This window comes from Electrona antarctica (assembly GCF_951216825.1).
Source record: "Electrona antarctica genome assembly, chromosome: 6".
NCBI lineage: Eukaryota > Metazoa > Chordata > Actinopteri > Myctophiformes > Myctophidae > Electrona > Electrona antarctica.
The window spans coordinates 36,381,458-36,394,672 of NC_136811.1; the positions used below are offsets into that span (position 1 = coordinate 36,381,458).

A 13,215-nucleotide genomic window follows, 5' to 3' on the forward strand; every position below is an offset into this window, starting at 1 on the left:
GTATTACATTTTATTCTTTTTTATGTCCAATGTATTTGCAATTAAGTTCATAAGTTAACATAAGTAAACTAAATGCATTTGAAATTAAATAAAACGTTTACTTTTCCAATTTAAAAATGGCAAAAAAGTATTCAGGATTCCAGTTAAAACATAGCAAAAATAGCAGATCTACAAGCTCGTGCGTTTTGAGCTTGTAGATTGCTATTTTTGTATGACATACAGTAGAATGATGTAGTAGGCCATTCATTACGGAAAAAGGTAAAATACAGAGATGAGAGGTTTCTGCCTGACAATGTGGCCCTCTGGACTGGATTGAGTGTGGAAATATGGCGGCCCCTCTCCAACATCAAGGTCCCCCTTTATAAGGCTTTATAAGACCATAATGGAAACAAGTCCCCAGGACTGCTTTTTGAGTGGTGTAAACCACTCCTACAACTGGCTTTGTTAGTTTACGTGTCTGTTCGTACCAAAAAATGAGCATGGTTGCTATGGTCACCCAGTTCACCCGGGTGTGATTTCAGCTTAGTTAGTTTACGTGTCTGTTCGTACCAAAAAATGAGCATGGTTGCTATGGTCACCCAGTTCACACAGGTGTGATTTCATTACGTCAGACATTATGTCAGACCACAGCTGATCAGGCTATATAATACCTTACACCACTCAGTTCACACGGGTGTGATTTCTGTGTTATCCTTACTGACTGCACTTGAATGAAGTATTCAACAATGGCTCAAACTATGATAACACCATGGCCAGATTTCAACTAGGAAGATGATGGACAGGAGCTCAACCTCACTCCTGTCCTGTCATTCACCGCACACACCACCAGATGGCAGTGTGATCATGTTTTTCTGATTCTGCAAGCTTTGTTTGAGCACTGCATCAGCATACTAGTCTGGTGTTGTGTTCTTGCTTAAGTTGCTTTACTACTCAGTCTCTAGTCTACATTGTTGATGTCCAAAGTTCCTACTGTGGTGTTGTGTTACTGAGCTTGCCACAACTCCAAAACCAATCTGGACCCACTGAAGTGAACCAAAATAAATGTAGACAAATGTAGGCATTCTCTCTCTCTCTCTCTCTCTCTCTCTCTCTCTCTCTCTCTCTCTCTCTCTCTCTCTCTCTCTCTCTCTCTCATTGACTGCAAAAGACGTCTGAGCCACCCTTATTATGTTTTTTCAGGCTTACTGTAGGACATGAGTATGTTTTATTTTCAAATAGATGGAGGTGTGGTCTCACGTGCAACATCAGCGTTTTCCCAGTATGATCACAGCGCACCTGGAGGACATAGGAGCCATTGACCGTCACTCAGGTTGAAGTTTCAAGGACATTTAAAAGCCTTTCTGGTTTAGAAGTTGCAGGGGAGACACACTCAGTCTCAAACACAGCAGTGACAGCGCACGGTTAAAGTGATCGAGCTCGACTACCATTTCCTTAGATATGTGGCTGAACACATTCGATATCCTCCCGGGACACTCAGTGGGGGCAATTTTATTGACGTTGTTGACTATTTCAGGTAAGAAGACTGAAATTGACACACACACACACACACACACACACACACACACACACACACACACACACACACAGTGTGACAGAGATTTTAAATGACACCATGTGAGGACAAGTGTGTGTGTGTGTGTGTGTGTGTGTGTGTGTGTGTGTGTGTGTGTGTGTGTGTGTGTGTCAGTGTCTCTATCTGGATGGATGGACCTCTATAGAGAGAGATTGAGATACCTTATATAAATTAGTGCTACTTACCCAAGTAATTTCCCTGTTCTATTGATTCAGGTGTGCGTTGTGAATTGGACATTTCATCCCCTGGGCCCAAACTGGTCAATGCCAAAGTTGGCAGCAATGTGACGTTGGCTGTGTCCATCAGTGGTGCTCCAGATCCTGTGGTTCGGTGGTTTATGGATACTCTACCCGTGGTCACCTGGACTATTGGCTCCACTACTTTCCCCCCGGATATAGCAGATAGCTACAAAGGAGTATTGAAGCTTGAAACAAATGGATCCCTTACTTTTGTAAATGTACAGCTTGGGTACAGCAACAACTACACTATAGAAATAACAAAGGCTGGACTGGATATAGCCTCTGCTTTTTTCACTCTAAAAGTATATGGTAAGTATATGAGGTAATTGTTTGCAGACATGTCAAAACTCAAAGATGGATTCTAGAGCAGTATATCTCAAATGGGGCCCTCAGGGTTCCTTGAGGATGTTCCTAGTGTTTCTAGTAGTAGTACCTCAAATGAAGATGGGCTGAATTTAATATTGTGTTTATTATTAGGCTATGGAATAGTTTGTGAGGTACACACACACACACACACACACACACACACCACATTTTTTTTTGTTATCTAGTGTGCAGTTGGACAATTTGACCAAAGGGTGGTGCTAATGGAAAGGCCTTGGGGTTACCAAAATCAACAGGGCTCATCCGGTTTAATGAATTCGCCCAGCAAGTGCCCTCGCAATTCACCTATTAGATTAACCTGTGTGTGTGTGTGTGTGTGTGTGTGTGTGTGTGTGTGTGTGTGTGTGTGTGTGTGTGTGTGTGTGTGTGTGTGTGTGTGTGTGTGTGTGTGTGTGTGTGTGTGTGTGTGTGTGTGTGTGTGTGTGTGTGTGTGTGTGTTCAACAGTAACACTAACCTTTTCTTTTGCAGAACTCATTCAGGATGTTACTGTAAATGTGGAACCTGATGATGTCGTGGAGGAATCCATCAGCTTCACTCTGCGTTATAGCACAGTGCAAGGTGCGCCTCAGCGGTGGACGTGGTACTTCAACAGAAAGGAGATAAAGGACAGCTCCCACTACTCAGTCAAGCAAAAGAGTCTTGTGATCAGTCAGCCAAACCGCAACGACACAGGACAGTACAGTTTGAACCTGAGGAACCCCTATAGCAATGTTACGACTTACAAGAACGTCACTGTGCTGTGTAAGACTCTTCACACTAATTTACCATAATACATGACGGCTATTTTGATATGACCTCATACTCAACTCCACCCACAAGTATAAAGAAAGAGCAAAATAGCCAGCTTTTCCCTATCTGCTGTTTTCTGCACACCAAAAGAAAGATTTTTTCTTTATCTGACTTTACACATCTCATTTAATTGTGGCAACTTTCTGAAATAATAGTTCTCTGGTGTTTTATGATGTGAATATCTTTTCACATTTTGTGAATTCAAAATCTCATAATCACCACCACAATTCTCTCTCAGACATGCGCTCCAATGAGTGTCCCTATCTAGTTAACTTGCTCTTGATAACCAGAGTAGAGATTTCTTAGGGAGACTACACGGTTATAATACTCCTGTCGTGTTTTGGGGGGAGAAAGAGAGTCTGGGGCTAATCTTGCAAACTGCTTGACCGATTTTGTTACCGTAATTCTAGTTTATGAAAAACGCAACTTTTATTTTTCGGATCGGACCGAAACGTTGCCCAAATCTTTGAATTGTAATGCTTACAGTCAAGTGTAATCATATTTTTCCATCAGTGGATTTTGTAATGAAACTCATGTCTCTTCCATGCTTTATGGTTTTCCTACAGATGGACCAGATCAACCCAGAGTTGTGGTCAGTCCAAAACAGCCCTTCTATGTGTCTGGGGATTCCGTCAACCTCTCCTGTCAGTCTGAGGGTTTCCCAGTGCCATCTGCTGACTGGATCTTTGGAGGACAGATCCTTCCCAGTTCCCACAAAGGATTCCTCAATCTGACTAATTTACAAGCCAGTCATCAGGGAGGTGTGTACACCTGCATGTTACTCAATGAGAAGACTGGAAAACGGCGACGGAGGAATGTGACCATCAATGTTTACGGTATGCAGAATATACTGGGCATACTCTTAAGGTGTATGAAGGGTTGCACTACTCCCAATGTCTTTAGACAGCTTCAATTCAAACTGTAATCTGTCCTATAGAGGAAACATTGATTAATTATTTATGTTTTATGCAAACTGCAGTGATCAACCATAGTGATTTAGTAGTAATGAATTAATGTTTCTGTTAGTTCTTTTATAATTCAACAGTAATACATAATCTAATCTCTTGTTGGACAGAGAGGCCCTCGGGTAGCCCACTGTGCTCTGTTCATTCAGTCTCTGACAACAGTGACCTGCAGTACAAGTGTCAGTGGCCTGGGGGCACACCAAAGGCCCTGCTCTCATTCCCTGCTCTGACCAACAGCAGTAGTGGTGCTGCGGAGTTTAGCTTGACAATGACTGCCTCACAGGAACTCAGCGGGAAAACCGTTATATGCTTTGCTGATCACCCACTCCAACAGAATAACTGTAACGTTACTGCACGTAAGTTTCAGACATTCCCAGACAGTATATATGCCTAACTATATGAACCCTAGGGGGTGAACTTTAGGCAAAAATAGCTGATCTACAAGCTCACATTGTGACATGTGAGCTTGTAGATTAGATATTTTTGCCGAAGATGTAGAGGAAATACAGGAGGGGGCCTAGTACAGTATAGAGCCCCAGGTGCCCCATGATGCGCTTACTCACTTTTGTAAAATCTTTATATTTGCCAGGAAGTCCTATGGCGTTCTTACCAATTGTCAGGACCACAATTGAGATGAGTGGCAAAATACTTGTCACCATTCAGTGCATCAGTCAAGCCTCACCTACAGCTGTCATCTCATGGTCGAAAGGGAATGAATCTTTAACCAATGGGATGCAGTACCAGATCAGTCCTGACACCACACAGCTCAGTAGTAGAGATTTCAACATCAGCAGCTTTCTCCTGGAAAACTACACCTGTACTTGTACAAACCCACTGGGCAGCCAAACAAGGGACACTCAGTTACAAGGTATAGTGTTTTCTTTGTCAGTGCTTTCTTGTATTTTGTTTTGTTTATAGGCTTTTTTTTGTTTTGTTTTTTACCATAACCTATTATCTTTCCAGTTTAGATATTTGTATTAAAGTAGTAAGGAGTAAGTTGCCTACACATTATTATGTAGAGCATGGGCACGACGAGAGTGTTAGCAAGATCTCAGCTGCACAATGAACCCTTAGACAGAATGCTAAGTAATACCTGAGATTGCTTTCTCGCTTAAACAAGGCTCCATAGTCTCCTTGCACTCCCCCCTTTGCTCTCTCTCTCCCCCCCCCCCCCTAGCTGTCTCTCACAATCCACCCCACTCTCTCTCTCTCTCTCTCTCTCCAGGCCCCACCATCTCGGATTCCAGTCTGTTCCCTAATCAAGATGGAACCATCATCACATTGACCTGGGAGGTCCCGCCTACCTCTGTTGTTACAGGTAAAGTAACCATGATTTTGGCTAGAACAGTGTTACCGACTTACCGATAACCCCCACCCACCAATAAGCCTTACATTGCATGGGAATTTGGGAACCTAGCCTTCCTTTTAAAAGAATGTGCATGTCAGCAAAACTGCAGGAGGAACAATGACATGGTATGTTGAAAACAAAAACTCTAAACATAGGGGTGTAAATATTGCTCAATATGCCAAGGCATTGGTTGAGCACTAGGTTTTGTGTTGGAAAAGTACAAAATGATTGTGGTAGTTATGGCCCATTTTGTTAAACTTGTACACTTGTTTAATTTATTGGTCACCCACACAGGAGGCCTGGGTTTAAAACTTGGTTGATATTTCAGAATGTATGTTATTTTAAATATCATGGGGCCAGGTGTCAATTGGGGCTACAGATAAATACATAATAATTTGCTCTTATCTTATCATTTTGATTCAAACATGATCACATATGCTCTGTTTCAGGTTTTGCCATCCAAATGAAAGGACCTGATCTCATTGACACCAAATATGTTAATCAAGCACACAATAGAGGGGCCTCAAGGCAGTTCGAAACCATTCAGCAGAAACCTGGCTCCACTCGAAGTACAGATATCTCTACCCTGGATCCCAAATCTACATACAGGTTCCGCATCATCCCAAATGTTGGTCGAACCACCGGAGAGCCATCTGAGGTCCATAGAATTGGACCAGGTATGATATGAAGGACTCAGTCAATAAGGACATTATTAGAAATTTATTTCAACCAAACAATTGAGTACCACAGACGAAAAACAGTCCAAATTTCAGACTGACCCCTCCACGAAAAGGCCTCGTTGTCCTGAACCCTTATCTATCATTTATATATTATGGATCAATAGTGTGGACTTAGACTGTTATTCGTCTGTGGTACTCAATTATTGCCTGATGTTCAGTATTCATCAGGCCCAGCAGGCACAGTCCTAAAGTCCTTTACTCCACTATAATTTGTGGTATCTTTAACTGTAGGTGAGGGACTAAAAGGCCCAGCTATCGCGGGCATTGCAGCAGGAATTCCCTGCAGCCTCCTCTTCCTCGTCCTCCTCATTAGCCTCATCTGCCTCTGTGTCACGTGCTACAAGAAAAAAGGTAACGCTCATCTTTCTTCAGCACCAAACCCTAATCACCTGTGAAATTGTTTGAACATGTGGCTTTTAAATTCTGACACTTATCCCATTAACACTATAATCTGTTTTCATACTGTAGGTCAACAGAGAAGCTATCCAAAGTCCAATGTTGTCAAGGTTAGCATTTGGATGTCAAGTGGGAAGGATTTTAATTAATGTGTTTTATTGCGGTTCGTTTGAGCTTAATTTCCTACTCTCCTCTGTCACAGGCGGTGACAACACATACACCACCAGATATAATGTTAGTCCCCCATGACCTGCTGACAGGAGGTCTGAAACCTCCCCCGGACTACAACAGATTACATCAGGTACCCTCCCTGTCAGATTTAAAAAGAAAAGCCAATTACAATTATGCAATGAGTAAATGCATTTTAATTTCTTTCAGAGCAATTCATCCGAGAGATCGATTCCCCTCCCCACATTTGTCCCTCCTCCACCTGTGAGATTTGCCACAACTGTTTAACACTTGTTGTCATCATGTATAATTACAATCCACTGTTGTCTACTCCCTGTATGTAATTTTATTAATTCTTTATGCATATTTTATATGTTCAGTTATCTTGATTTAGAGTGACTATCAATAGTTGCTGGGTGTCTATTCTTTTTTCATACTTTGATTGTTTTAATGAAATGTTATTTATTTATTTATACAATTATAATGTAAATATTACATAATTTATATTACCAGTAGTTGATGGCATATACAATTTATCCCACTAGGGGAGAGAGATTGCTTGTTTTGCTATTTTACATCTATTCTACAACATTTTTGAGTGGTGTAAACCACTCCTACAACTGGCTTTTGTGTGCAGAAAAAAATGAGCATGGTTGCTATGTTCAAAATAATTTCTGACGTAATTAAATCACACCCGGGTGAACTGGATGACCGTAGCAACCGTGGTCATTTTCTCTGCGCAAAAACAGCCAGTTGTGAAATCACATCCGGGTGTGATACATACATTTATCAAAAATGATAGCTTTTTTTACTTAACATATTTTGTGTGATTTCATTACGTCAGATCGGAGCTGATCAGGGTATATAATACCTTACCTTATATAATACTTCACATCGGACAAAAACTCCAGGTGAATCAACTTCATGTTCACAAATCATCACATCAGAAGACGAGTCTACCTACGAGTCTACTTAGCGAAAGATATTGCCGAGACAGACCCTCCTGACCAGACCCGAAGACGACCCTATCAGAATCAAACAAGGCCAATAGACGAGACGGCTGCTTTTTGCCGGGACAGACCCTCCTGACCAGACCCGATCTTTAAAGACGGTGGGAGCCCAATAGACAAGACGGCTGCTTTTTGCCAAGATAGACCCTCCTGACCAGACCCCAGCCAGACCCTCCTGACCAGACCACAGTTCATAGCTGATTAGGCTGACGAGTCTACCACCGAGTCTACCTAGCGAAAGATATTGCCGAGACAGACCCTCCTGACCAGACCCGATCTTTAAAAACGGTGGGAGCCCAATAGACAAGACGGCTGCTTTTTGCCAAGATAGACCCTCCTGACCAGACCCCAGCCAGACCCTCCTGACCAGACCACAGTTCATAGCTGATTAGGCTGACGAGTCTACCACCGAGTCTACCTAGCGAAAGATATTGCCGAGACAGACCCTCCTGACCAGACCCGATCTTTAAAGACGGTGGGAGCCCAATAGACAAGACGGCTGCTTTTTGCCAAGATAGACCCTCCTGACCAGACCCCAGCCAGACCCTCCTGACCAGACCACAGTTCATAGCTGATTAGGCTGACAAACACCCCAGTTGAATCAACTGCATGGTCACAGATCATTTTCAAGGAAAAGAATATCAGAAGACGATACTTTCCATTCACATAAAATGAAACAACATAAAATTGATATTAAAAAAAAAGCCACTCTGCTCCAAATTAAAACTACAGACAGAAGTGACGAAGAAAAACGTCAAATTCAGCGATTACGAAATTCAATAAGAAGAGTAGAAAAAGAAAGACCAAAGAAGAAAAAAATGACACAGAAAGAGGTTAGAAAGAAAAACAGAGAAAGGACGACACTCGGAAGAACTAAAAGGAAAATACTTGGAAGACCTAAAAGAACACCTCAACACAAAGAACTTGAAAACAAAAACATTGTAACACATATGAAAACCACTCTGCTCCAAATTAAAACTACAGACAGAAGTGACGAAGAAAAATGTCAAATTCGGCAGTTACAAAATTCAATAACAAGAGTAGAAAAAGAAAGACCAAAGAAGAAAAAAATTACACAGAAAGAGGTTAGAAAGAAAAACAAAGAAAGGATGACACTTGGAAGGACTAAAAGAACACCTCAACAAAAAGAAAACATTGCAACACACAGGAAACAAGCCAGGATGCAGAAAGGGCAAACACGACAAGACAGGCTAGAAAATTTCAGAAGGTATGTCAAATATGGTCCGGTCTTCCCGTGCTGTTGTTGTGAACAAATGATGTTTGAAAATGGAGTTACCATCATTGATGACAATATCATTAGTTCTATTGAAAGAACATGCAATGACAAAATTGTCAATTTATTTGAAGACATTTTTGAAAAGAAATTGAAGAATCCTAAATTCAGTGTCTACATTGATCTTAACACAAACTGGTATCTCTGTCACACTTGTAAGAAATATCTTTATAAAGGAGAAATGCCACCCATGTCAGCTGCTAATGGTCTGAAGGTTATCTTTGTACCGAGCCATCTCCAACTGTCAGAATTGTCAAATAATCTTATTTCCAAGAAGATCTTGTTTCAGAAAATATTCAGACTTCCAGTTTCGTTGATGCCAGCTGTGAAAGACAGACTTATTAACATTCCCATAGGAGACGATGATGTGATGAACACTTTGCAAACTCTTCCCAGGACTCCATCTGACGCTGGTATAATTATCATTGATGTGAAGCTGAAGCGCAAGAAGACATACGAGAATTATGTTCATCACACAACTATAAATCCTGTACAACTGTTCGAAGCAATGCAGTTTTTGAAGGACAGTGCAAACCCTCATTATCAATTCTACTCAGATCCTTCCATCTTCCGAAAGAAATGTGAACAGAGGGACCTTCTAGGATCACACCTTCTCTACATAAATGAAGATGCAATTATGGATGAAAGTCTTGATGAGGTTAATGATATAATTATCTCCGATGATATTGATGACATATCCATCATTCAACAACACGTATCGCAAAACAGTAGGGACACCAATGGGCAGGATGTTGATACAGCAGACTCGGTAGAGACAAATGAAATACAAAATGATGAAGAGAAAGAAGAAGCAGAATACAGAGAGAATGACCCGATCAGAAAGTTTCAAATTGATTATGACGATTCAGTCTGTGTAACGGCAAGATGTCCAGAGGCATTTCACGATGAAAACCAGCAGAGAGATTCAAATGTGCTTGTATTTGCGCCTGGTGAAGGAAAAATTCCAGAAAATATCCTATATAGTAAAGACTGGGATTCCATGGCTTTTCCAATGAAGTATCCAGATGGAAAATTCAACTTACACTATCCAAGAGAAGTTAAACTCACTGATCAATATTACTTTATTCAAAGATTGAGAAATATGGATTCAAGATTCAGAGATGATCCCAGCTACCTTTTTGCAGCTCTTTCTTATATTGAAAAGAAACAGCTTCAGAGAAACATAAATATTTCCTTCATGAGAGGAAAGAAGTCCATCTCAACATCGGGAGAAACTATGTATAACCTTGAGAATGCTTTCTCAGTGTTTGACAGTATCTCCAACACTCCTAGTTACCACAAGAAAGGCAAATATGAAATGATGGCCAGATTGGATAATCTTGGTCCATTCCAATTCTTCTTCACTTTGAGTTGTGCAGATATGCGCTGGGAAGAAAATATCACTCCTATTCTAAGAGAAAGGGGTTTGAGGATTGAATATATACTGCAAAAGAAAATCAAAGAGAGTGATGGAGAAGAAGAGGAAGAAGAAATAACTATTGTCCATTTCAATGGAGGTCAGTCTTCTCTTCCTTTGTATGAGTATCTACAAACAGAAGAAGGACAGTCAATCCATGAGATTCTTCGAAACAATGTTGTCACTGCCACAAGAAACTACAAGCATAGAGTGCAGGCCTTCATTAGAGAGATTATGCTAAATCCTCATAATCCAATGTCCGTGGAATACTACTCAACCAAGCTGGAGTTCCAAGGCAGGGGAGCAGGTCATAATCATGGAGTTATCTGGGTGGATATGGAGAAAATGGAAATGAAAATCCATAATGGAATACATATTCGTGACATTGAAGATGTGTTTACGAAGAATGAAACTGTGGACATCCATATAATAATCAAAGAACTTCTTCACACTGTCATTGTTAAGAAGGACAGTGTAGAAGAAGATAAGAGACAAACTTTGATTCATATTCTTAATAAACTTCACTTAACCACTTTGACCTCAGAAGATCTTCTCAACACTTTCAAATTCTTTGGCCTGAAGTCGGCTTTCAAGAAATTTCAAACCCTCGATGACTTACACGAATATGAGGAAAGAGCCGTTATCAACTTTGCTAACACGTTTACTTCCGTCACCCTCAGTCCTGCTGTTGTCGGAGAAAAAGTATCTAAAATTGTAAAAGCAGTAAACTGCCACAAACACACAAAAGCCTGCAGAAAATATAACACCACCTGCAGATTCTCTTTCCCGAAATTCCCTGTATGGACCACAGTGATAGCTTCACCCTGTAAAATGATAGGTGATGCATTCAAAGCAGATACAATAAACAGAAAGAAACGCAAAGACTTACTTGAAGCAGTGAAGGAAATATTGCTTGATGACAAGGTTGTGTCCAAAATCTTTATGCAATTTCCCACCATCAATCCACATGACAAACAGGAATATGAAACAAAACGAGAGAAGAGGATTAAGGAAGTCCTCAAAATGGCCGGTCTGAATGATACCAACTTTGATTCCTATCTCGAAGCTTTGAAGACAAGTACAGGAGGCTACTCTCTCATTATGGCAAGGGACATAGACGAAATCTTTGTCAATAATTACAATCCTGAGTGGACTGAAGCCTGGAATGGTAACACTGATCTGCAAATTACATTGGACTACCATGCTGTGATAACCTACATCTCTGAATATTACACAAAGGATGACACTGGAACAATGAAGTTTCTCCTTGATGCCTTAAAAGAAACACAATCAAGTACTCTAAAAGAAAAGATGTTAACACTCATGAATACCTTCATTTTACATCGACAAATGGGAGAAGCAGAAGCAGTCTATAAGTTATTCCCAGACTTCCATTTTAGAGACTCCAATATAATTTCAGTCTTTGTTCCCACAAATCGCAGAGAAGAGAGATACAAGTTTCTCATTAGAGTTGACGATGATCCACAGTACACTCACATTCCAAAGGTTAATATTCCAGGAAAGGAAGGGGAATATGTAGAGAAACATGACATTGTGTCCAAATATGAAAGAAGGGCAGTAGATATGGAAGATATTTGCTTGGCCCAATTTGCCAAAATGTACAGTACTGCTTGGAAATTCGCAGCAGACGAAGAGCATCCACAACGAATTTCTCCATCATCTGCCAATCCTAAAGATAAGCTACATTTCTTCATCACTTCCCGGGAAGGAATATCTGATAAACCCCTTCCACCAATTTTCCCATTAACACACATACATCCAGATGAACCACCATACATGAGGAAGAGGAGCAAACCTGCTGTAATGAGACTTCACAAGTTCAAGAAAATCACAGATACACACTCATATTGGTTTTCAGAACTGCTCCTATATAGACCATACAGACAAGAGGAAGACATTGACAAGATATTTCGAAGAATTGATAGTATTTTAGATGAAAATGACAAAAATGCAGAATACACAAAGCTACAGCAAGAGATAATAATGGTTAAGAGACATGTCATGGAACACCTAAACAGCGTGGAAGAAGCAAGGCTGGCAGTACAAGAGTCTTCACGAAATACAGAGGTGGAGGCCATGTTAAATCCAGAAGGGGAGCAAGACATTCTTGACTGTAATCTGCTAGGTCCTCTACCTCATCCAGATTTTCATCACCTTGATCCTGATAATCATGCACTACCACAAGAATGTAATCAATCGGAAAAAGTATTTCGACCTATTGAAATAGACGCTATAGACATCCTTTGGACAAAAACAAGAAACCTTGACTATCATCAGAGGAAGGTTGTGGAAAAGGGCATAAAATATGCAAGAGATCTTGTTAAGGCATTAAAAGAGAAAAATCCTCTACCAAAATCTCCAATGCTGATGGTAAATGGTGGGGCAGGTTGTGGAAAATCTACTGTCATCAATATCCTGAAACAATGGCTTCATCAGATTCTACATAAGACTGGTGACAACCCAGAATACCCACATGTGTTGATCACTGCCCCAACTGGAACAGCAGCCTCTAAAATCAGAGGTCAAACACTACACACAACGTTTGGGTTCAACTTCGGTAATCAGTACTATCCATTGAGTGATAAGAAACGCGACAACACAAGGATAGAGCTTAAGAACCTTAAGGCGATCATTGTGGATGAAATTTCCATGGTCAAAGCAGATATGCTCTACATGCTTGATTTTCGACTTCGTGAAATCATGCTGCAACCCGAAAAGATATTTGGAGGTCTTGCAATGTTCTTCTTCGGTGATATAATGCAGCTCAAACCATGCCAAGCAAGGTATATTTTTGATGAACCCCAGTGTGAGGACTACAAAATACCCTTTCAGATCCGACCTCATTGGGAACTGTTTGAAATCATCACATT

General features: G+C 40.7%; 1 protein-coding gene across 1 annotated transcript; it reads left to right on the forward strand.

Annotated features, from left to right (window-relative positions):
* The first annotated feature begins 955 nt into the window (after positions 1–955).
* On the forward strand, positions 956–7,191 carry vsig10l (V-set and immunoglobulin domain containing 10 like). Its single transcript, XM_079504081.1, has 12 exons — positions 956–1,513; positions 1,789–2,121; positions 2,666–2,938; positions 3,553–3,822; positions 4,062–4,307; positions 4,541–4,819; positions 5,177–5,269; positions 5,749–5,976; positions 6,271–6,390; positions 6,508–6,545; positions 6,638–6,736; positions 6,814–7,191. Exons 1-12 carry the CDS (start codon positions 1,438–1,440, stop codon positions 6,889–6,891), a joined length of 2,133 nt encoding a protein of 710 aa, XP_079360207.1. The 5' UTR covers positions 956–1,437; the 3' UTR covers positions 6,892–7,191.
* Positions 7,192–13,215: the final 6,024 nt, after the last annotated feature.

What these genes read in the sequence shown, in the direction of transcription:
- vsig10l (XM_079504081.1), top strand. Translation starts at nt 1,438, where the DNA reads ATGTGGCTGAACACATTCGATATCCTCCCGGGACACTCAGTGGGGGCA. An exon ending in GACGTTGTTGACTATTTCAG is followed by an intron (nt 1,514 to 1,788) that starts GTAAGAAGACTG and finishes CTATTGATTCAG; the next exon opens with GTGTGCGTTGTGAATTGGAC. An exon ending in GCCTACCTCTGTTGTTACAG is followed by an intron (nt 5,270 to 5,748) that starts GTAAAGTAACCA and finishes GCTCTGTTTCAG; the next exon opens with GTTTTGCCATCCAAATGAAA.